General features: G+C 41.1%; 1 protein-coding gene across 3 annotated transcripts in view; it reads left to right on the forward strand.

Moving 5' to 3' along the window:
• Mtbp (MDM2 binding protein) overlaps nt 1-25,764 on the forward strand; it is an 84,183-nt gene that overhangs the window by 28,979 nt on the left and 29,440 nt on the right. For all 3 annotated transcript variants that reach the window (NM_001130717.2, XM_087558674.1, XM_087558675.1), the window contains 4 exon segments: nt 7,380-7,553; nt 9,819-9,926; nt 18,339-18,500; nt 23,909-24,026. In NM_001130717.2, the coding sequence (NP_001124189.2) occupies nt 7,380-7,553; nt 9,819-9,926; nt 18,339-18,500; nt 23,909-24,026 (562 nt within the window).

Consider the following 25,764-nt stretch of genomic DNA (forward strand, 5'->3'; position numbering starts at 1 on the left):
AGAGAAGGTAACTACTGATTAGTTTCAGTAACTTTCAGATCCAGAAAACTTCATACCCGTGCATGTGTACCACCAACAGTAGCTTCTCTCATTAGCTCCCATTAGCTCTCAGACCATCCTCAAACCATAACTGTGTTTCTTGGTCCTTCATTATTGTTCTTGAAGTCTCTGAATTATGGCTTACCAGAGGAATTTCCTAATCGTATTTCTTTGTGACTTTGTCCATCATTTCCACTTATTCATTCATTCATTCAGCCAGCCAGCCAGTCAAGCATTCTTTGGTTCATTTATCTGAATGTGAATGGATACTGTCCACTAGATGCGTGTGATACAGTGATTTGAGGATTACTACTGGAAATCCACTTATATCCCACTCATTGTTTTCATGCCGTTGCATAGAAAATAAATGTTGAGAAGTTGAACTTTGTATTTAGTAACAGTTGACTAGGAACAACCCTGAAGACACTGCATGAAAAAAGTAAGGTGTGCATTAAGTAATCTGTAAAAAGAACACCTTAATATGTGAGTTCAACATTCATACATATTTGCATATGCATTATTCATGGTTTTGCAAGACATTGAGCACCTTTGGTTTTCTAGGACTGTTTATCATGCTTGACCCACATTAAACAAAATCTTGAAGCTCGCATTATAGAGAGGTAAAACCCTTAGTTCATAAGCACGAAGTGTCATACAGCTCAGGCTCCTGGATTTCAGGTCTTTACTCCCGAGCTGTTTTCTCATTCATGATCAGTTTTGCCGGTGTACCCACGGTTGCCAGCAGGCTCTTCTGGTGTCCCCATCTTTGCAGCAGTGTTGTTTCTCCTTGCTACCTACTGATGTTTAATATTGCAGATTTGTCCCTGGATGATACCCACAGGTACTTTTAGAAATATGTGTTAGATTATAAGCGAGTTATATATTTCCAGAGAGATGTTACTATCGGCAGCAACAGCTAAGTAAACGTGGACTCATTCATGAGCCGTGAGCCATTATGTGTCTCAGTTGTTCTCACTCCTCAGGTTTGTTTCCTTGTAAAGTACATGTATGTTTTTATTGCAATTATAGCTGCAGCTGCCTTCGCAGATGAAAAGTTCCTAGGTAGCAGCAGGTCCCTGCGGTTTGAACTAGAATGTGCTCCGTTTGAAGCGGGCTTTAAAGTCTAGTAGCAAACAATACTTTTAAAAGATAGTAAGCAAAGCACTCAAAATCGTGCTATGGAGGAAACTGCAAAAGCATTGTACACACTAATGTGAGTATCAACTCTGTGTCTCTGGAGAGAGATTTCTTTATATACAGTTTTCTCGAAAGGCCAGATGTATCATGAAAAGCGCCCAGCTTCTCATAGAGCACTCATAAAATATTTGTTAAAAAAATTGAGTGATTATCATCTCAAATCATAGAGATGAGATAAAACTTGTTATCTGTCAGTGTTGGAGACCTACTGTGTGCTGGGCATGTTGCATTTATTGATTTTTAGAACAATATTGGAAAGTAATTTTTAAGAACATTTTTGTTGCAAATGACAAAATTTGGATATCTAGAAATCATGAAACTTGTGTATCATCACAGGGTGGAGCCCCTAATCTGAATGACTTAAAGGCCATCCACAGTTACTGTTGTTATACTCTGGAGATTCTGCTGAAAAGGGTTTTTACAGCTTAGTCTTTAGAATTTCTTACTTGACATTTATGGAAGTCATTCGTTCTTAGGCACCAAAGTAATAGTGTCTGATTATGTGCACGTGGCAAACTGCAGACTCAACAAGAGACCCTGTCTCAATGTGTAAGGTGGGGCTCACTCAGGAAGTCACCTGATGTCAACCTTGGGCTTCTACTCAACTGGGCGAGTGCACACCTCTTCCCAAATAAACAAGTAAATAAAGCTTATAGAACCTGAGTTCATAGATAATTACTTTATGTAAAAACTCTCTTAAAATGGACAAATTTAAGAACTAAAATTGTACAACTAACAGATACCAAAAAGGGCATGTTGCCTAAAATGAAAAATAAATTTGTAAGTTAGAATCTATCAAAATTTAGAATCTATACTTTTTTGAGAAACCATTTAAGACAATTTAAAAGTAAGCAATGTATGAGGAGGAAATAGCTCCATCGTGTTTTGAGCCTGGAGAGATCCTTACAACTCAGTAAGACAGCCCCGTTAGCAAGTGGTTAAGTCTCGAATAACGTCATCACTGAGGATGTATGAATGGCTAAGAACCTCATGAAGCCTGTTCAGGCGTCACCAGTCTTTTGAGAAATGCAAATGACAACCAGAATGTGATCGTATGGGACACTCACTAGAGTAATTATAATTGAAACCACGACTATCACATGTTAAGGATATAGCAAATATTACAGTTTTTTTGTGGAGAGGAAGAAGCTTACTAGAACAGCTGTTTATTATGGAAAACATTTTGAGGTTAAACTTAGACTTAATCATACAACTCAAGAATTCCGGTCCTAGCTTTCTATCAAGGAGAAAACATTTGTGAGCAATTTTTTTCTTTTAAATATAGGCAACGATAAAGGCAACTCTCAACCCTAGTCAGAGAGGCACCAATTTTAAATCATTAGTGCTTAATGCAGACCTCATGGCTGCTCTCATGGCTGCTCAAGAGAGGGACGGATAAGGGCTTATCCTGAATTTGTTAAAAAATTGAGTGATTATCATCTCAAATCATAGAGATGAGATAAAGCTCGTAGGTCATTCACTACCTTCTCTGTGGCTCAGGGACAATCATGGAAGAAGAGACAGAAAGCACGTGAGAGCTGGAAGACAGATGCAGGGGACCTGTGTCGTCTCACGTGAACAGCAGTGGCAGTCATTGTCCTGGGCTTGCACAGACAAGCCTGACCATACAGTCAGGAATGGGGGTACGGGGTCATCGAACCCTACCCCTTCCTGATGAACTTTGGCCACTGGGAGGTGGCAGCCATCACCAGGTTCCAGTGAATTATTGTAACCCTGAGGCTATGCCAAACTCAGAGGGCCATAAAACAAAATGACATCGATGATGTGAAGAGATTAGGAGGGAAGGATGGTGGATGGGCGGGAGGCAGATGAGGCGCAGTGCTGGGATCACAGGCACGTGCTGAGTCTCCACGCTCAGGCATTTGACTGTGTGTAGGGCAATCTGAAATCACCTCAGAAGTAATGTGGAGTCCAGTGACTCCCTGCATCAGCTGAACGGTAGAAGAGGGGAGCTGGGCCGCACCCGAGAACAGCGTCAGTGGACAGGCCATCGGGCTTGTAAAAGCACCCGGGAGACTGACATGTGTTTCCCCCGTGTAGCTCCTTCAGCCCAAGCTGGAGAATCTCAGTTACTGAAGAGAACCACTCAAGTGTTCAGAGACAGTAAGAATGGAGAAGTTGAGTTTTGGAACCTTCACTTAGCTGGAGAAGGATAACACCTGAGTCTCAGGCTTGAGGCTCACTGGTAATGAGGATTAAAACACTTTGGAAGCTCTGCACTAACCTTTGGCTATTCAGCAGAGGCTAATGTTGGGGTAAAAATAAAAAGGGTGAAAAAAAAAAAAGGGTGGAACGGTTCCCATCTCCTGGCGATCCTGCTCTCGCTAGTTCTGGCTCCAGAGGGCCATTGGAACTAGCGCTAATTTATCTCAGCGGCTCCACGTGGCCCCCAAGAATTTTCTGACCCAGGCAGCAATCTGTCTACCCTCCTGGTTCCCAGGGCAGGTTGTTACCATGCCAGGCATACACATCCCAATTCTGTGGCAGCCCCGTGTGTCCTGCTACCATCACTCTTCTTGGCCTCAAATAAGTTGTCACATGAAAGAACATACCGCACAATATCCTCTGATCCAATTGATAAGATATGATTTGCCTGTGTAGGCAACACAAAATTCTGTACACACCCATCCTTAAAAACAGTCATAACAACCTGTAACTGCACAGAGAGGAATCTTAGCATCTGCCACCATGTTCTCTCAGCTCCTTCCTCCTCACTCCTCTCTGCCTCTCCCCCTTCTAAAACCTCTGTTCCCGCCTCCCTTCCTTCTCGTCCAATGACAGGCCTCGTTTTATCTTGCCTCCCTTCACCTGCATAAGGACATCAGCCTACAGGCTAACATGCTTCTTGTGCCTGTTCAACAATAAGGAAGTCATTGTTCATAATTGGAGGCCCTGGGATAGCCTCCGAATAGATTTTCTATTCATTGTGGCTTTCAAATTTTATATTTTTGGTGTTGCAGTGGAAAGAAGATGTATTTAGCTGATGAACATGATGTTACTTATTTGAAATGGCTGTGGGAGAAATTGTAAATCCCTGTTTTGTAATCTCCACAGTAGGGGACTTCTTTTTTTCCTTTTTCTTTTTCTTTTTTTTTTCCCATTTTTATTAAATTGGGTATTTCTTACTTACATTTCGAATGTTATTCCCTTTCCCGGTTTCCTGTCTATCAGCCCCCTAACCCCTCTCCCTCCCCTTCTATATGGGTGTTCCACCCACCCACCATTAACCCCCCTCCCCCCGTTCCCCAACAATCCCCTACACTGGGAGTCCAACCTTGGCAGGACCCAGGGCTTCCCCTTCCACTGGTGCTCTTACTAGGCTATTCATTGCTACCTATGAGGTTGGAGCCCAGGATCAGTCCATGTATAGCCTTTGGGTAGTGGCTTAGTCCCTGGAAGCTCTGGATGGTTGGCACTGTTGTTCATAGTAGGAGGCTTTTTAGAGGTGTAACTACAGCTGTCAGTTAAGGGTCTCTCTAGAACTGAGCTGCAGATATTTTATTGCATAGCCTTATTAACAGCTAAATTATATGCTAACTTGTTCAAAGCTTAGTCAGGGGATAAGGTGAGGGATCAGCGTTGGCTGTATATGTTTGGAAGATGTTTTAGGAATGTGAAGTTAGACTGGTTGTGTGTGTGTGTGTGTGTGTGTGTGTGTGCGCGCGCACGCGTGCACACAAGTGATTCTGTGCACTCATTTGTGGCCCCCTGTTTGTCTCTGAATTATTTCAAAGTTGAGTTTAAAATTAACGGTATCATTGTTATAAGGATTATAGCTTCCTGGGATACCTACATCGAATTCTAGACTATATGTTAATATTTATTTTTGGCATAATTATTAATTTTTTCATTTCTTAAGTATTTTACATAAAATAATTGTCAGTATGTCAAGATACTCCTTCCCCAGTTGTCTGAGATATTTTTGTTTCCCCTTATATTTATAGGTAATATTATTTCTTTTACATCATTGTAATTTTATGTTTGTATTGTTGATCTGTGAATAAAGTGACTGTTAGAAGTTTTTAAACCCCCTAAGGAACTTACGTATTTAAGATAGTGGCTCTTTTTCATTGCAATAGAACTTTGGGTGAGTGGAGCACAGTGGTACAGCACTACGTAGCATGTACTAGGCTTAGGTTTGAACTCTTAACTCTATAAAAACAGTACATTTTTGCTAATGAATTTTTAATCATAGTGTATACCTTCACTGTGGTTTATGTTAATTTGTAAAATTTGAAGTAACTAATTGGCAATTGGTAGTTTCTCCCTTTCCCATTTTATCTGTATCGTGTAACTAAGATGCTATCCTGCCTTGGTGAAGGAGCATGTAAGCCAAACATTGCCTCATTGATTGATTGTGCCAAATACGGCATTCAGAAATAGAGGTTGTCTTTTATAATCCATTGATCAGAACTGAATAGCTGCCAATTATAAGTCTGGTATTTCCTGTGGAGTTTATGTGAAAGTTATTAAGTAAGTCTTCAATTAACACTTGCCAAAATTCTGAGGCAACATGTTTTAAGTGGCTACAGCTGTCATGGTTGGGCGTTCTGTAAAGTAAATGTTTTTCTTTGGAGAAAAGCTAAGTTGTTGTCAATGCAGAATTCAGTGTTTACAGGGCTAGCTAAGTTAGAAGCTAAGACAAACAGAAAGTAGTGGAGAGACACGTGCAGCTTGAACTGTTGGTTCTAAGATGACCCATGAATTACAATCACTCTGGTGTCATAGAACCTTGTGTTTCTTTTCTAATTACCTGAATGTATATTCAGTTCTAGAAGAACTGTTTATGAACAGGAATGATGTTTTTGTTGTAATTTAATTGCCAAAATTATCTGATACTCATCTTGTTTAGGAATAAGCCTTTATGTATAATCATTTCTATGAAGTAGACAGTTGCTGTGATAAAATTAGTTATTTTGTTTTAGCATTTTTTCACATGTGCATGTATATCAGATTATTATGTTATCCTCGTATATAGATTAATGAGAGATGGCTCAGCAGTTAGGATCAGTGACTGTTCTTCCAGAGGACATGGTTCTAGTCCCAACACAACGTAAACATCTGTACTCCAGGTCCAGGAATCTGACATTCTCTCCTGACCTCCACAGGCCCCAGGGACTCATTGAATACACAGACATGCATTCGGGCAAAACATCCATGTACATTTAAAAGAGAAAAGTTCAGCTATGGTATTTCACTTCCAAATTCTGGAAATTATGCAGGGAGGGAACTGTTCAGGGTGCTTGGTGTTCAGCATCTAAGCCTTCTGTGACAGCCAGTGATCTTCATTTCAGAACTCTTGCTCTGCTGGCTGCAGACCCAGGTACCTTGTTTTAGCCCTATTAAACGATAACTTTTTGTGTTGTGTACTTTAAGGCATTGCTAGATTACCTCTAATTCTTGCATAATGTTGCATAATGCAGTTGCTATGCACATGAAAAGGAAGTCTGTACATGTTTAAATGTACATGCACTTTTCTCCCAGTCTTTTTCTCTATAGTTGATTGAATTCAGAGAAACAGTCTGTAGAAAGTTGTTTTTCTGTTCTATTTTCCTCTCATCGGGTTGAGTTGTGTATACTTTTAAGTGCTGTTTATTCTACTTTGAAAACGTGGAAGGGCTACAGAGATAGGCAGCTCTTTGGAGTTAACTGGCCAGGCAGCTTAGCTGGTTGGTGAGCTCCAGGTTCAGTGAGAAACTGTCTCAAAATAGTGTGGAGAGTGGCTGAGGAAGATAGCACATGTGAACCTTCACCACCACATGTACGCATGTGCATACGCTCATCCACATACCACTTACATACATATACCCCGCAGACGTGCTGCATGTGACACACACACACACGAGTGCTGAAAATTATAGACATGTAGGTCTAAGAAGGAAAATATGGAACTGTATTTAGGGCAGAAGAATGAGTACACAGTATTAGACGACGGAAAAGTTCAAACCTTCTATTGCTTTCATGACTTTCTGCTTCAACACCTTCTCAGCTAAACGGTCCCAAATGTGTTGAAGTGACAGTTTGTTTTCTCATACCGTACCAGGGAAGTGTGCGGGCGTCCTCTCTGAGGGGTCTAACAGTTACCCTGGGATGAGCACCATGTTCCGTTCTTTGTTTTCCAGTCCCCGACGTCGACGTGAAAGGAGAGTTTTCTGGCTATCATCTCCTGCTGCAGGGCAGTGGCAGGAGGAAGTGCAGAGCCACGCTGCTTCACTCGGCCAGCCAGATCAATGGCTCGGTCGCACTCACTCTCATTCATGGGAAGATGAAAGCAAGGACAGAAGCAGCCCAGCCCAGTGAGTATTCACTTAGCTAGCAGAGGCCATTTCTACACTGCTGGTGTGTTTAATTAATCTACATTGCTGGTGTGTTTAATTAATGCATGTGGCTTTAAGTGGCAGGAAAGATAATGGAACTCCTTTTCTGCCATTAGTTTACCTTTTATTTTAAGCATAACATTTTTAAAATATATATAATATTTTGTTCTTATCCTGTCCCTCCTCTACCTCCTCCCTGGTCCTCTATACCTCCCTTCCTGCCCAACTTCATGTTCATGCTCTCCCTGCCTCAAAATAGCCAAAAACAGAAAGTCAAAACTAACAACAACAACAACAAAAACCCCCAAAAACCCCAATAACCCAATAAGGCTGATATCCCCAGTGACATTCACCACAGAACACCGGTGTTTCCTCTCCCACCAGGTATTAATTGCAAATGGCTTCTTGGTTAGGGGTGGGCCTTTACATCCACTTCTCTGTCTCCATGCTGGAATTTTAAATATAACATTGCTATAATTTAAAATGAGGAGAATTAATTTCTTTATATTATATAGAATAAAAATTAGCTATTAGCTTTCAATTTCAATGCCTAGTTGTTAATGTTTACTGTTTTCAAAACTCAAAGCAATTATTTTTAAAAAAATTATTTATGTTTCTCTCAAGCCTTTTGTTCCACTGGCTTTGTCTGTCTTTTTTCCCACCAAATTCTGTGTTTTGGCTGTCTACTGCTGCCCGATAAACTACCTCAGATTTAGCAAAGGCCAGCATATTATTATCTGTCATGGTCTATTGTGTCAGGCGGTTCACTGGACTTTGAATTCTTACATGTGGTTATAGGCACATAACAGGGCTCCCATCATTTGGAAACACAGGGCCTGCTGTCTATGATGGCTTCTCTATCCCATGCATGGTTTCCAGGCTCAAATGGCCAGGACACGTGGATCTGATTTTCTTTTCCATGTTGTCTTTCCCAGGTCCACCCTAGACTTTCTCATAATGGTCAGGTCTGAGGCCCTTCTGGCTTCTTCCACAGTTGCTGACTTCTCATAGAACTTTTGTTCCTAAAAGGTTCCATGTCTTCCTGTGACCCAGCCTAGAAGTTGTTCCACCTTACCTTATTGTCTGTACTGTGAAATGTTTTCAGTAATTAACAACACTAAACAAAGACTCATACAGTCCGGAGAGCAGTAAAAATTATTACCATGCCAACAAGCAGGAATGCAGGTACTAATGGCCACTGCACTTGAGCTCTAGTTTCAATCCATCATGTCCTGGCTAACCAGTTATTTAAGACCCATGAGCAGGACTCACTCATTCACATATATACATATATGTGTGTGTGTGTCTGTGTGTGTATACACATACATATATATGTATATACATATATACACATACATGTATTTTTATATAAATATATATGTATATATATGAATGAGTTCTGCTCATGGGACTTAATAAATATATACATACATAAATGTATATGTATGTATGTGTATGTATGTATGTATATGTATGTATATGCTATATCAGTAGGCTTATTACTCACAGACAGGGAGCAGAGGGACAAAAACAGCCCTGGATCCATCACAGGCCAGCCTTCCAAGATTAATAAGCTGTATGGTACACATAAAGTCTTGACTGCTTGTGTCTACCTATAGCACAGTAGAGAACACCAGAGAGCATTCACCGGAAGGCATTCTTCTCTAGGCTACGTGCGTCCGGTTTCACATGACTCCCTAGACAAAGTTTTCAGTACCCCACCACTGAAGGTGAGAGAGATCAGAACCCAAGCTTCTTTTTGTATGCCCAGATAGTAGATGTCATGCAAGTTCTAGTCATCTGAGGAGTACAGACAGGCAGAATAGAGGGTGAGACGGGTTCAGCCGAGTCAGTCCTAGGACCGTGTCGCATAGTTTTATCCTACACTCACTATGTAGAGAACTGAATGGAGGATGACAGGGGGATGCCTGGTGCATTGTGGGTACTCTGGGAGACCTATACTTAGAACCAAGAAACTATTCTGTCCTTATTTTCTAAGTAGGTAGAAGAGAATACCAAGTAATGCAGTCTACTTCCAAGGAATTAAGAGTCAGATCAAAGATTAAAACACGGAACAATTTAGTGTGCTCATTTTTCCATGTTTAATTGTTTCTTTGAAATCTGCGAGATCAAGAGAGGTGATCGTGCCTTTTACTTTTCCAGTCGTGTTCTGACGCATTCTCTAGAAGCTGAATTTTAATTATTACAGAGTATTACTAATGTTGACCTTTTCCTATTTCTCAGGTTTCCCTTTTGACTTCTCATCACTCCCAAGGTTTTCTGAGGAGCAGGTTTTACAGAGAGAGAAACAATTAGCCAGCGTTCAAGTTTTGGCTTTGAAAGAATGCCTGAGTAAGTGACAGGTTGGGTGGGCATTTGACTCTACTGTAAGAATGTTGGTCTGTTTAACAGGAGCCGCCTGTGTTTACATACTTGTTCCTATGCATGCTGTCTTTTAGGTGTGATGCGTAGAGCCCTGTATAAATAGGGATTTAGCATAGATTAGGTCTGCCTAATTTTTGCTGGAGTCAGAATATCTTGATTGTCAGTACATCATCGTGCATATTTTAAAAGTCTGTATGGCCAAGGAAATTTCATATTTAAAATACGTATACTTTGAACTATATCTTAGAAAAGACACAGAAGTTCCTTATTCTACTTAATGGGTATTATCCTTTTGTAGTTTTGGTAGCAGGAAGGCAGGGACCGCAAATAGAAGAAAGTGAGATTAGTCTGTTAACTCGCACATTGATTCTTTAGTTGAACCATCACTAATAACTAAGCACAGTTCACACAGTGAGTTGTCATTGTGAGTTTTCCTTAGCCAGGAGACTTAACACTTTAAAAAAACAGATTTTCTTTCTTTCCTTTTTAAATGTTACTTAATCTCTTTTTACAGTCCAGATTTTATCCCCGTCCCTGTCCATGCTCTGACTGTTCCACATCTCATACCTCCTTTCCCCCCACCTGCCTCCCCACATCTCCACTAAGATGTCCACCCCACCAGACCACCCCACTCCCTGGGGACTCCAGTCTCTTGAGGGTTAGGAGCATCTTCTCTCACTGAGTCCAGTCCTGGCAGACCTCTCTGTATATGTGATGGGGGCCTCATATAAGCTGGTGTATGCTGCCTGGTTGGTGGCTCAGTGTCTGAGTGATTTCGGCATCCAGGTTAGTGGAGACTGCTGTTTCTCCTACAGGATTGCCTTCCTCCTCAACGTCCAGCATTTCTCTAATTTAACCACAGGGATCAGCAGCTTCTGTCCATTGGTTGGGTGGAAATATCTGCATCTTACTCTTTTAGCTGCTGGTTGAGTCTTTTTCATAGGGCAGTCATGATAGGCCTCTTTTTGTGAGCACACCATAGCCTCAGTAATAGTGTTAGGTCTTGGGGCCTCCCCTTGAGCTAGATTGCACTTTGGGCCTGTCGCTGGACCTCTGTTTCCTCAGGCTTTTCTACAGTTTCGTCCCTGTAGAACAATTATGGGTCAGAGTTTTTGACTGGGATGGCAGCCCCTTCCCTCACTTGATGCCCTGTCTTTCTGTTGGCGGTGGGCTCAACAAGTTCCCTCTCCCCACTGTAGGGCATTTCATCTATGCCCCCCCTCTTGAGTCCAGAGAATCTCTCACCTCCCAGGTCTCTGGTACATTCTAGAGGGTCCCCCCACTTCCTACCTCCAGTGGTTGCCTGTTTCCATTCTTTCTGCTGGCCCTCAGGGCTTCAGTCCTATTCCCCACCACTCAATACCTCATCACGTTCCCTTCTTCCCCTCCCTTTCCCTTCTCCTACCCAGGTGCCTCCTTCCCTCGCTTTTCATGTGATTGCTTTCTTCTCCCTCCCAAGTGGGATTGAAGTGTTCTCACTTGGGCCTTTGGCTTTTTAACCTCTTTGAGATCTGTGGATTATATCCTGGGTATTTTGTACTTTCTTTTGGCTAATATCCACTTATTAGTGAGTGCATACCATACATTTCCTTTTGGGTCTGAGTTTCCTCACTCAGGATGATATTTTCTAGTTCCATCCATTTGCCTGCCAAACTCAGGATGTCCTCATTCTTAATAGCTCGGTGGTATTCTATTGTGTAAATGAGCCACATTTTCTTTCTGTTGTGGGACATCTGGGTTGTTTTCAGCTTTGTCTATCACAAACAAGGCCACTATGAACATAGTGGGGCATCTTTTGGGTATATGCCAAGCTGGATCTTCATGTAGATCTATTTCCAATTTTCTGAGGAATCTCCAGATTGATATCCAGAGTGGTTGTGCCAGTTTGCAATCTCACCAACAATGGAGGAGTGTTCCTCTTTCTCCACATCCTCACCAACATCTGCTGTCACCTGAGTATTCGACCTTAGTCGTTCTGATTGGCGTAAGGTGGAATCTCAGGGTCATTTTGATTTGCATTTTTCTAATCACTAAGGACTTGGAACATTTCTTTAAGTGCTTCTCAGCCATTTGAAATTCCTCTGTTGTGAATCCTTTGTTTAGTTCTGTACCCCATTTTTTTGATTGGGTTGTTTGGTTTTTTGGTGGTAAGCTTCTTGGATTCTTTATATATTTTGGATATTAGCCTTCTATCGGATGTGGGGTTAATGAAAATTTTTTCCCAGTCTGTAGGTTGCTGGTTTGTCCTATTGACAATGTTCTGTGCCTTACAGAAGCTTTCCAGTTTCATGAGGTCCCATTTATCAATTCTTGATCTTAGAGTATAAGCCGTTGGAGTTCTGTTTAGGAAATTTTCCCCTGTACCAATGAGTTCAAGGCTCTTTCCCACTTTCTCTTCTATTAGTTTTAATGTATCTGTTTTTATGTTGAGGTCCTTGATCCACTTGGACTTGAACTTTGTACAAAATGATAAATATGGATCTATTTTAATTTTTCTACTTATAGACTGCTTTTATCATTCATATTAAATTGGTTATCAGTCTAAATTTTTATAAATATTAAGCATGCATTGTTTCCTAATATAATATACTTTAAATCTCAGATGCACAATTTCTAGGAAAGTCCTTAAACTGGAGTCAATAGCCTATTTATTCAGTAGGAAATAATTTTAGAATTAATTTAGAATATTTAGAAAAAATAATCACTAATCAGTTATTCATGTAAATACCACAAAGTTTTCTTAGTTGTACCAAGGTAATTGTGTATCAGTTTGTAATGTTCATTCAAGGAAAGTATGATTAAAAACAAATTTCATTTTCAGTAAATGGAGGGGCATGGGAGTGAGATGGTTCAGTGGTCAAAGGTGCCTTCTTACTGACAAATTTCATCCCTTCCCAGACAGTACTTGTTGAGAGCTTTGGTAGTCAAAGTGCATTTGTACATTTTAAGAGGCGGAGTAAGAGTTGGCAACGAGTTCCCAGTGTATGCACGTCTGAGTGTGCCCAGCAGTGATTCCCATGTGTGAGGAATGTCTGAGTGTGCCCGTCGGTGATTTTCCTATGTACGAGGTGTGAAGAGAAATGTTTTTAAGCACATGTGTTTGTTGTGAAAACTAAAGAATGTAGAATGTCATCCCTTCCCAGACAGTACTTGTTGAGAGCTTTGGTAGTCAAAGTGCATTTTTTTTGGATTTTTTTTACTTACATTTCTAATGTTATTCTCTTTCTTGGATTCCCAGCCATAAGACCCCTATCCTATCCTCCTACCCCTTCTTCTATAAGGGTGTTACCCCCTCCCCAACCAACCCCCATTTCCGCCTCTCCCCCAACATTCCCCTACACTTGGGTGGGGGGTTCCAGCCGTGGCAGGACCAAGGTCTTCTCCAATTCATGCCCAACAAGGCCATCCTCTGCTACATATGCAGCTGGAGCCATGGGTCTGTCCATGTGTACGCTTTGGGTAGTGGTTTAGTCCCTGGGAGCTCTGGTTGGTTGGTGGTGTTCTTATGGGGTTGCAAGCTCCTTCAGCTCCTTCCGTCTTTTTTCTAACTCTTCCAACAGGGACCCCGTTCTCAGTTCAGTGGTTTGCTGCTAGCATTTGCCTCTGTATTTGACATGCTCTGGCTGAGCCTCTCAAGAGACAGCTTTATCAGGCTCCTGTCAGCTTGGTTTCATCAATATTATCTAGTTTTGGTGGAGATATATATGCTATATCCCCAGGTGGGGCAGGTTCTGAATGGCCATTCCTTCAGTCTCTGCTCCAAATTTTGTCACCATATCCTGTCCTATGAATATTTTATTCCCCCTTTTAAGAAAGAATGAAGCATCCGCACTTTGGTCATCCTTCTTGAGCCTCCATGTGGTCTGTGGATTGTGTCTTGGGTAATTCAAGCTTTTGGACTAATATCCAGTTATCAATGAATACATACCATGTGTTTGTTTGTTTGTTTGTTTGTTTGTTTTTTGGTTTTTTGTGTGATTGGGTTACCTCAGGACGATATTTTCTAGTTCCATCCATTTGCTTATGAATTTCATGAAGTCATTGTTTTTGATAGCTATATTGAATAGGTAGGGAGAGAGAGGGCAGCCTTGACTAGTCCCTGAAATTTGATTGCTTCAAATATCTCTCCATTTAGTTTGATGTTGGCTACTGGTTTGGTGTATGTTGCTTTTACTATGTTTAGGTATGTGCCTTGAATTCCTGACTTTTCCAAGACTTTTAACATGGAATTTTGTCAAATGCTTTCTCAACGTCTAATGAAATCATGTGGGTTTTTTTTTCCTTGAATTTGTTTATATAATGGATTACTTTGATGGATTTCTGTATATTGAACCTTCCCTGCATCCCTGGGATGATGGATGATCGTTTTGATATGTTCTTGGATTCGGTTTGTGAGAATTTTATTGAGTATTTTTGTGTTGACATTCAGAAGAGAAAGTTAATTTTCATTACTGTTAGCTATTTAATAAAGAATATAGCATTCCTCTGCTGATCCATTTCAGAGTATTATGTTTCCTCTTGAGTGCTTATCTCTCAGGTTATGTAAGCTTATTTGTATGTTTTCTTTTTTTTTAACATACGTTGAATGTGTAGTTCATCATTGATTAAACCTCACCTACATTGCTTCCTTTATCTCGGTTATTATGGTCAATGTGCTCTCTCATCCTGCTTTCCAAACTGTGTGCAATTGGATGTCTTCATAAGTTGAGGCTGGTCCTGAGATCTCAGTGTAGTTTTAGTTAAACTGAGGGACTGAGTCGTGAAGCACATTGCTCCTTGTGTATCTTCTATGGGAATGCAAGCCATTGAGAGCATTTTGTTTTAGAAGTACTGCCAGTTGATTGTATAGAAAGGAAATACACTGAGGCTACTGAGTTCATCACTAAGAAGATCTTTTAGAAACAAACAAAATACCAACAACTCTGAATTTACTGTTAATATTTTTTGACCTTAGACACCTTCTGTTTCTTACCTTGGGGTATATGTGCAAGGCCCTGAGAATATCCGCTTCAGTGAGGTAGGTGTTCCGGGCCCAAGTCATAATAAAGCTGGTGTTCTAAAGGAGAAGGTGGTCGCTGCCTTCTCGCCAAGGGCCTTGCCCTGTTAACGTACAAGCTGTACTTGCTGTAATGTAATCTGCTTGAGTCCTCTGAGCCTGGGGCCCAGGAGAGTGCCTCACAAGGTAGTAAGTTCTCAGTAAATGTCTGTTGAATTCCTATGTTTATAGGGTAGCAGAGTTATGGTAGAAGAAAATGTGATTGGTTTAGAATTGTTTTTAAAAGAAATGTTTTATATCAAGGTAATGCACACATACATGACAATTCAGGTGATACTAGAAAACTTCAAGTGAAAAGCAGCAGTGCCTTCCAGAGCCCTCATCCTTCTGTCTCTCTCCTCAAGGACTGTGGTCAGCCCTCCAGCCAGTTCAGGCCTTGCTTCTTGTTTTTAGATACTGTGAGATTATAGGAATCCGGTTTCAGAATGCTCTAACTTCTAACTGTGGCAGATAAAGAATTAAGTCACTTTCTGTTCCTCTTTCCCTTCCCAGTGACCCAGAACAGTGAAGGCCTGCATGGCTTGGTTAACGTTGTAACAGCATAGATAAGTTTTCTGCTGAGCTGTGGACTATATTATGATACAGTGCTGTCTTTTGCTCTGCTCTTAGAAATCTAACTCACTCCTGCCTGCTGGAGTGATGCTGTTTTGTTTTATTGGTTTGACCCTCTCCCTGAAGGTATTGTCTCCAGAAGGTTTACTGTGAATCATAGTATGTATCCCTCACCCCCAACCCCATTCCTGATTTACCGAGCTATACACATGATAAGCCATTTTCTTAGAACATCATCGATTTTTCTTAGATATTTATTAATTCTTTCCCTAGTTCTCTTTTTCCTAGACCTCATATAGAGTTTTGTATTGATGTTGCAGGCCAGAATGCTTCTTTTTCTTTTCTTTTACCATGTTGTCTTTTCTAGCTTTATAACACATTTCCATTTTATTTTACAGTATTTTAAACATTTGAGTTCTTGTCTACTTATTGTGGGGATCTTTATTGGTTGATTTTTGAGAAGGTTTTATGTGGCCTTGTCTTGAAGTAGATGTGTAGTTGAGGATGCCCTTGAACTCTCCTGTTTTGCCTTGTTAGTACCACTCAGTGTGCGGGCGGACACTGTCACACCTGGCAAGGAGTCCTTCTTTGAGGTTTCCTCATCAAAGCAGCCTGTGCTTATCCCAAGATCTTCTTTATTTTAGAAATATATTCATTCCATCACATTTTCTCTTGTTCTCTACAATGTTTTGGTTTCTTTTGAATCCTTTTTCCTTTGTTTCGCCTATTTTTGTTGCCCTGGCTTAACTTTGTTTTGTCTTGATTCCTAGATTGAAAGAACCCAATAATTTCTTTTTCCAAATTGAAGTCAATTTAGAACAAGCTGAAGAGATGTAAGGATAAATTATAGGTGAAAATGGTCTGATGCTTTAGATAGTGGCCCAGCTGACTTTCTCATTACATATACCAAGTCTTTGAGCTTGACTATAAGTTAGCTATAACTGCTGGAACCGGGTAGCTATAGACTAACCATACAAGGGAAGGGCCCTGGCTACACTGCAGATAGGATATCCTGGAGACAGGCTGGCTCTGTTGAATGTAAAAGAGGAAGGGTTAGTCAAAGTCTGCTTGGTCACATCCAACTCACTGAGTGACTGGAGCTGGAAGTCCTCCTGTGTTGAAGTTCTTGCATAGGTAATGGTAGCATAGGAAGTGCAGAGCCCTATCCCCTCAGCTCCTTTCCAAGGCTTCCTATTGTTTTCTGTCCATCCTGTTTTCAACTGCAGCTCTTATCTCTAGCTTCTAATACAACACTTGGCAAACATCACTGGGGAGTGGGAGGGGAGGATTCACTACTCTGATTTGAACCGGCTTCTACTCACACCCCAGCATAAGCATCCAGGGCTCTTCTCTCTGTGGGTGTTCAGCTTCATATTCTGTTCGTAGGATCCTCTTGTGGCCCACTGACTGTATGTGGCCAGGGAGAGCTGTGAACATGGCCTGGATAGACTCATAAATTTCATAGGTGACAGTCTTTGTCACAATGTCACAAGTTGATTACATCTGTCTCTGACTCTAATCCTTCTAGTGGGACATTGTAGCCACTGTTATTTTGGTGACAGGGTTTGAGATCTGATGTTTAGAACCATAGGACTTTTATTTAGCTTATATTTAACCTCATCTTTGATATGACCTTTCTACTTACTTGAAGTCTCACAGTTTGAAACTATTAGAACAAAAACAAAACAGAAGCAGTGAAGCCTGTCCCTGAGGCTCCACGATGGAGTGGTGAGCAGGTTGGAGCTCTGATTAGCTTTATGTCCAGTCTGGCTTGAGGCTGCTACCTCACTACATTTGCCCATCCTTCCTGGCAGTAGTCTCTGCAGGCACCTTAAGTGATTGCTCCTCTGTTCTTCTGACTCAGTTTACCGCTTATTTCTGTCTTCCATAGTTTGTTAATAAGGCTACTGTTTTCTTTTAATTTTTTACCCTGCCTTTAGGATTAGAGAAAGAAGGATCAGGGATGTATGTTATTGTATTTAATAGAAATATTTATGGGTATTAATGTTATATATCGTATTAGTGAGGGTTCTCTAGAGTAACAATTTACAGGATGACTCTAAATATGGAGAAAGAAGATTTATTAGAATGACTTACAGACTGTGGCCTAGATAATCCAACAATGGCTGGCTATAAAGAATCCAGTAGTCGCTCAGTTCATGAGGTTTCAGCTGGTTTTCAGTATGTGCTGGAATCCTGAAGAAATGGTTCTAATGCCAGTGAAGGTATGGATGTGCCAGTGAGGCAGAGAATGGGCAAAGAGCAAAGCTTCCTCCTGTCATGCCCTTGTATAGGCTTCCAGGGGAAGGTGTGGTCCCATTAAAGGTCTGTGTCTTCCGGCCTTAAGATCCAGAGTGGAGATGGCTCTTCCCACGTCAGAGTAACTAGAAATCCCTCACCAGTGTTCCCTCCATTTTTGGATTTTAGTTAATTCCAGATGAACTTAAGTTGTCAACCAAGAACAGCCATCCTATAAACACATTAATGTAAGATCACTTTTAATGCTCTGTAATGTATTTCGGAAGACTTGTAAGCTTGCCTTTACCATCCATCAGCTCCTACTGTTAACCAGTTACTCTCTTTCCTCTCACTTCTCATAACTCAAATTTTTGCTGATAATTATGAATAAGATCAAAATGAGAATGTGGCTTCGTAGGAATGTAGACATTGGTTTTACTTCAAAATTATATTTAGCAAAACTAGACACAGGAGCTACTACTGCAAGGACTCTGAAAATGTCACATGGTTAACTGTGTCTATTTGTCCTACAGAAAGAAGAAAGGCTGCAAACCAGCCTGAAGCTGTTTCTACTGATGAACTCAAAAGTCTGTTGGCGCTCACAAGGGAGCGCTTCCTAGATCGCTTTGATGTTCTCACCCCTAAAGCAGTTTTAACACAGACAGACACCATGAAAGCTGCTGGCATGGTAAATGGTAAGTGCTTTATTACTTTAAAAGTTTTGGTGGTGGTGGTAGTGTATGTGTGTAGCACTTCTGTTAATTTAGACGCTATTAACTCTATTAATCAAAATTTTATGAGCTATATTGGGCAAGCCAAAATATATTTTATACATGTAAAGAACACTCTATTTCTTTATACATGTGCATATCTGAACTTGACTTTTTTAAATATGGCAGACTTTTGCTAACACCTTAAATTGAGCATCTGTAGTTTAACTGTTTTTAAGCAGAGGAGGAAGCAGTCTGTAATCTTCTTCATCTTCCTAAGTTGCTGGAAAGGATAGGGTTGAAAGTTAAGAAAGTAGCATGTATGCAGCGAACTGGATACAGGCAGAACCACATGGAGACACTTCATAGCTGTAACTCCTTGGGGTCAGGAGGTCAGCACATGTCACAGGGCGGGGCAGTTTGGAATCATTTATCAAGTGAGCCTTTCCTCTTTTCTGGAGTCTAATGTTATGATGAATTTGAATAAAGGGAAGCCTTCTGGTGTCTAGCAAGAAAGCATCTGAGACCCTCTTGACACAAACAGGACAAATTTTGTTTGTATTTTATAGGAACCATTTTACTGTATAGTTGAATGAAAGAAAATCACAAAATGAGGTTTGCAGTGGTGGCTAAGTGCCCTGTCCATGATACTGTGGATATTCACAAAGAAATGAGCATCATGCTCCTTTACTTTCAACCAAATTACATTGTAAAACTGTATGAAAACAGTGGGCCTGTGCCTTGCTTGAATACAAACTCCTTCTAGTCTTTACTTGGGCCCCTGAAAACTGTGGACTGATTAGTTATTTTTCTCATCTCTTTGGTGAAATACTTGGCAAAAATGTATTTAAGGAAGAGTTTCTCTCTACTCTGGTGGGGGAGCATTCCGCTGTAGTAGAAAGACAGAAGGATGGTTGAGACCTGAGCTTGCTTGTGTTCTCTCAGGTATCAGAAAGGAATGCATGCTGGTGTTTACCTCCCTCGCTTTATCCTCTCTGCTCAGTCCAGGACCAAAGCCCATGGCCGAGTGCTCTTACACATTCAAGGTGAATCCTTTCTCAGACTTACATCACAGCAACCAGACTTGTGATTTCTTAGATGATTTCAAAACCAGTAAAGTGGACGGTGAAAACCAACCATTGTAGGGTTGTGGGCCTGCATCTGCTCTGCCATCAGGCGGGCCTCTAGGTACCTCATTAGCATGGAGATCTCTGTCTTGAGCCTATGCTACCACAGGTCAAATCTCTTTCCCTATTGTCTCCGTCTGAGATGTTAAAGATGCCTCTTCTACACGGGGAAGGGCTTGGGGCGTTGCCCTTATGTGACTGATGGCCACAAATCTTTGGGGTGGGGGTGGGGAGGCTATGACTACTTGACAGGGGTCTGGTGCTGGGGAGCAGGCGAAACTCCTACTGTCCCTTCAGGGTCTCTGGGGCTTCAAGCCTTTAGCTCAACTGAGGACTAGGCTTCCTCTCACGGTCCACTGCCCCACAAACCATCACATTGTCTTTGGAAAAATTACTTAACCTCCACATTTGGGTTTTCTTATGTTTAAAATGACAGTAATAATTCAGCCTACTATCCAGGAATTTTGTGAGGATTAAGTGAGTTAATGCATGTAAAACACTTAGAAAACAATAAATACCACAAACATGTCATCTGCCATTTGTGCCATTCCCGTGGTACAACCAACATCAAATAGCAGTTCACAGTAATACGAAGAGCATCGGAGACATTGTGTGACTTGTGAATGAGGTTATGTGCAGTGAGCAGGAGAACATGCTTCCTGGTTACAGCCTGTGCTCTGGAACAAGAGTACCAAGGCTAAATGCTGGCTCTGCTGTTTACCTGCTATGTAAGTGTGGGCACATCTTCTAACCTCTCCACCTTCCCTGTCCTTACCTTTAAATTAATAGTGACTATGTTAATTGCTTTTTTATTTGTGTGACAAAATACCATGACCAAGGCAACTTAGAAAAGAAGTAATTGAGCTGATGGTTCAGAGGGTTAGAGTCCATGTGGGGGCAGCAGAGGCACAGCCTCAGGAACAACCAAGAGCTCACATCTTGATCCACAAGTAGGAGACAGGGAAAGTTACACTGGAGTGGGCCAAGTATTTTGAAATCTCAAAGTCTGCCCCCATTAAGCACACACCTCCTCCAACAAGTCTGTATTGTCTGTTCCTTCCCAGTTCCATCAACTGAGGACCAAGTATCCAAACTCGTGAGCCTTTGGGGGTCATTCTTATTCAAACCATTACAGTGGGATAGATTGCTGTGAAGATTAATTATTTGTTAAATTATATGTTGTGAAGTAAGTGCTACATATTTTTGGCTATGTAAATTGGGATACATTTAGAAGATATAACTTGAATTAGTATAGAACAATTACAGAATCTTACTCGAAGCCCAGGGACTTAGAGGGTTTCCAGTGATATTTACAAGATGTGGAGAAAAGAGAAGATAGGACTTTGTAAGGAAGAAGCAACTGGTATAGACAAGCCATGGAGTGACTGTGAGGTCAAGAGCGAGGTTTGGATTGTCAGAGGATTTGTGGGGGAGCTGAGAGGGAACTGAGTGATAAGAGAGGCATCTTGATGCGACTTGAGCAGGCACCCCTAGGATGTTGTTAGCTGGGCTGTAGGTGTGTTTGCAGCATCTCCTAGGCCATGCACCATTCCTTAGCTCAGACCACGTTGATTGCTCTCATTTGCATGGACCATGCTATCCTCTCTGGCTTATGCAAACCTCAGCAGACCCTAGCCTTGTGCTCCATCTGGCTCCCAGGTCACATCTCTGTTTCCTTAGTACAGCTGTGAGCTTGATCACTGGACATGCCCTATTCTTTTCCTCTGTGGCTTTCCATACACCTGTCTTCAGCCTAGAATTCTTTCAGCTTTTACCTACATATCTACTCTGTGGATGTTCAAGTGTCCCTCTCTAAGGCCTTCCCAGGACTTGGCCCGTTTAAACCATTTCCATCATTTTATGTGGCATAGATTTATCTGATTGTTACTGATATTTGTCTTCTCTGCACACCATGGTGTCTTGAGGGTACAAGCACACTTGCTTGTTGACTCCAGAATTGTAGGGCCTGTCACAGAGCCTGGCATATAGGAGAAGGATCTCCCCAAATGACTCACTAAGCAAATGGATGAAGACTTGTCAAACCTGAACTGAAAACTGATAGGCTACTCATTTGAGTGTGACTCCTACAAATACAGTGTGACTGCTAATATTCTTTGATTTGAATAAATACAGCTACAAGTAAATTAAACTACATGGAAAACGAGTAAGGCCAATCAATTTCATATCCTGGCACACTGCATCCATGCACAGTTGTAGTTATTAGCAGTACAGGATGACTTGCACTGCCTCTATTTTTGTGGAAGCCCTACCAAGTCTCCCAAGTGACTGGTCTCCACTTGGCCATGATGGAGCCAGCCTATTGTCTCACTGTTGATGTTGGGGAGGACTTTCCAGTGTATATGGTGCCTGATAATGTCTTGGCATTTCTCAGCACATAGCAAGGCTCATATAAATGAGTTCCTTAGGTAGAATGTAATCCCTTTTATTATTTCAAACCTTTAATGGTATGTTTATAATTGCTCTGTGAAATAGTTTATACTAGTGATAATTTTACCTTTTCATTGTGGTTATTCTTGCTTTGATCGTAAGAATTATCCTCATTAGCCACACACAGTGATATTACAACCTTTTGTTTGCTGGGATTTGTGATGTGAAGGTCACTTTCCCTGGTTTCTTAATTGTATTGGTTCTATTTCTATATCTTATAAAATAAGGTAATTTTTTTTATTTCTTAGGGAGCCTTTTCCTACATTTTTTAGGGGTACATGATATATAGTATCCTGAGAAACAAATAAATAAAATACTGTATTTTATTTTACTGTAAGAATTATATTACCCCCAAAGACCTAACATTCATTAAGGTTTGTTCACTGCTCTTTAATATTAGAATGTGCCATTCATATAAGTTACATACTCAGTTAATAATTATTTTATTGTAATATGCGGGATACATTGTTTATTTTTTAATGATAACTTGAATCCTCTTATGAACACAGGGTGTGCAATGGTGCAGAACTGGTATTGATTATTTTCTGTATGTTTTTATTACAAAGTCATGTCTCCATTAAGAAGCACATTGCTTTGCTATAAAGCTCATTACCCTATAAAATGGATTTCACTACTGTTAATAAGAAATGGGAGATGGTGTGTTTTGATGATGTTTGTTGAGGACATCCAAATGTAGGCATTAGAAGATACTTTGAAATAATGAAGGTTAAATAATTTAATAAGTAGAAAGAGTAAGAGATATGTGCTTCCATTTTTATAATACTTTACAAACAAAACAGGTCTTCTGTCAGCAGTGATTTGGGCAGTGAACCTCCAGCAATTTTGAGGCATTTATTAGAATGCTGCATAATAGGTTAAAGCAATTCTTAAAGCTGGGTAAGCTCAACATTCCAAGCCGTAGTGCAGCTGTTAATTTTGCAGTGTTTGAGCTAATGCACTCTGATGGGAATGGAGGCTGCCCTCTCAGGTTTAAGTGGAGTTCCATGGGAAAGGGCAGACTCGGTGCAACGCACTGCAGCATAGCAACCAGCAAGAGGGAGCCTGCCTGCACTTCTCTTGGAGTCAAATAATACGGAGTTCTGAGGGCATCTCCAATTAATAGATAAGTGGGAATCATTTCAGAGTAACCCTGAGAACAAGATAAGCATATACTGGCCCTTTGTTACACCTTGGAGAATGAGGTAATCTTTTTTAAAGACACGCAACCGCATTCTCTGACTGTTTCTAGTATGAAAGCCACAGAGTTGATTATAGCGTTCACTATGGAGTGGTTCCTTTTCACTTGCACTCTTTCACTAAGAATAGATAACTTGTTCCATGTGAGCTTTAATAGGTTCATTGCATTTTATCAGTAATAGTTCATAAACTTTATTCGAAGGTATTTTTATTTCTAACTATCTTTTCATAACATTTTATACGTTCAAGTCATTTGACAGGTTTTTTACAAATGCCTCAATTGCCAATCTTAGTCTCCTCCCCCCCTTCTGTCTCTGTCTCTGTCTCTGTCTCTGTCTCTCTCTCTCTCTCTCTCTGTGTGTGTGTGTGTGTGTGTATACAGCCATCACTAATTATTTATTGCTTTATTCTGAGTCAGCTTCACTGCTTACTCCAGGTAGACCTTAAACTCACTGTAAAGCCCAAGCTAGCCTCAAATTGTGATTTTTCTCGTCTTAACCTGCCAAACTCTAGTGTTACGGGTGGGTATCATCACTCCCAGACAGAGAGAGGTATGTTTGTACATAGAGTATTCATTATGTCACTGTTTATTAGTGCTGATGTGTATTTTGCTCTCTTTAGATGCCAGTAGAGTTGAATCTTATTCTTCAAGTTCAATGGAAACCAATCCTCTGGAATGGCCAGAAAGACACGTTCTTCAGAATTTAGAAACTTCTGAAAAAGCTAAACAAAAAATGAGGTAATATTTGAGTTTGTAGAAATGCATGTTCAGTATTTCAAAAGAGTTCTCTTAACATTTAATTATTTAATATAGCAGTAGCTTATAATTTCATTATAAAATAAAAATATATGTCTTCTTTATTAACTAGTTAATCTTAGAGTAACATGTCCATTAAAAGGGGAAGATCATCTCTCTTCCTTTTCTATGCGGTTACTTTGCATGTGTGCATAACCAGTGAAGACTGTAATTGTAGCTTCATACAGCATCTTCCACCAACACATACACTCAGTTTACTTTTTTATTGCTGTGATGCAGCAGTGACCAAAACCAGTTTGGGGAAGAGGTGATTATTTGGCTTACATATCCCAAACACAGTCCATTGCTTAGGGAAGTCAAAGCAGGTACTCAAGCAGGACAGGAACCTGGAGTGGAGATTAAAACAGAGGCTGTGCAGGAGTGGTTTTTCCCATGGCTTGTTTCTGTGTGCTTGCCCAGCTTGCTTTTTATATAATTCAGGACTGCCTTCCCAGAATGAAATGCCCCACAGGCCAGTCTGATGGAGGGGGTTTTCATCTTCTGACGTGGCGCTAGCTTGTGAAGTTAACAGAAAATTAGGCCAGCTCACACACATGTGAATATGTACAGAAGTCTGTAAAATGGGGCGAAGTTACTTCAAACTGTTCTGGTTTTATCCATATTTGTCCACATAGTGAATAGGTAGTCTCAGAGACAGAATTACCTTTGACCTTTGGCTTTGGTGCACAGTAGGCACTCTGTGGTTGCTGGATAGTGGAGTAGAAACTCTCTTGTATTTCTTTCTCAGCATGTAGCTTCTTCCGTTGATATTATTTTATGACCTGCTGTAACCTTTTTTCATAGTTGTCTATGGTATTAGTTAAATACCATGTTTGGCACTGGGGGCACATGAGGAAGAAGACCAGTGTCTTATTTGTGAGCTCCTTTTAATGGAATGATAATCAAAAGAAGACGGGTACCTGCACATGTAAACAGTTCCACAGCTCCCATATCGTCAGAGCAGGTGGATAGCCCAGGGAGGGGCTAGGAGCAGGTGGATAGCCCAGAGAGGGGCTAGGAGCAGGTGGATAGCCCAGGGAGGGGCTAGGAGCAGGTGGATAGCCCAGGGAGGGGCCAGGAGCAGGTGGATAGCCCAGGGAGGGGCTAGGAGCAGGTGGATAGCCCAGGAGAGACTAGGAGCAGGTGGATAGCCCAGGGAGGGGCTAGGAGCAGGTGGATAGCCCAGAGAGGGGCCAGGAGCAGGTGGATAGCCCAGGGAGGGGCCAGGAGCAGGTGGATAGCCCAGGGAGGGCCTAGGAGCAGGTGGATAGCCCAGGGAGGGGCTAGGAGCAGGTGGATAGCCCAGGGAGGGGCTAGGAGCAGGTGGTATTTGCATTGGTGGTCTTTATCGATCCTGATTTGTGCTCATTCTCACTCTGACCTAAAGTCTACTCTCCCTGTGACTTTCTGGAAAGGGAAAGTCTCTTTCTGAAGTTTCTCCCTAGTTGACACTGATTTCCATTTGAACAGAGAGTTTAATGTCTATGCATAATCTCTCTTGAACCAGAAGCTTGTTAAACACTCAGCATCTGGGCCAGATGTCACTTTCTTTCTTGTGTCCTTGACACAGCACTACAGCTTGGTGTCACATTCCTTCTCTAAACACTAAGGACCATGTTATGAGTTGTGCGAAATGCATTTTCTAGATCTCCTTTATTGCTGGATTTATCTCTGTCCATCC

This window comes from Rattus norvegicus, chromosome 7 (genome assembly GCF_021556685.1).
Source record: "Rattus norvegicus strain SHRSP/BbbUtx chromosome 7, alternate assembly SHRSP_T2T, whole genome shotgun sequence".
Lineage (NCBI taxonomy): Eukaryota > Metazoa > Chordata > Mammalia > Rodentia > Muridae > Rattus > Rattus norvegicus.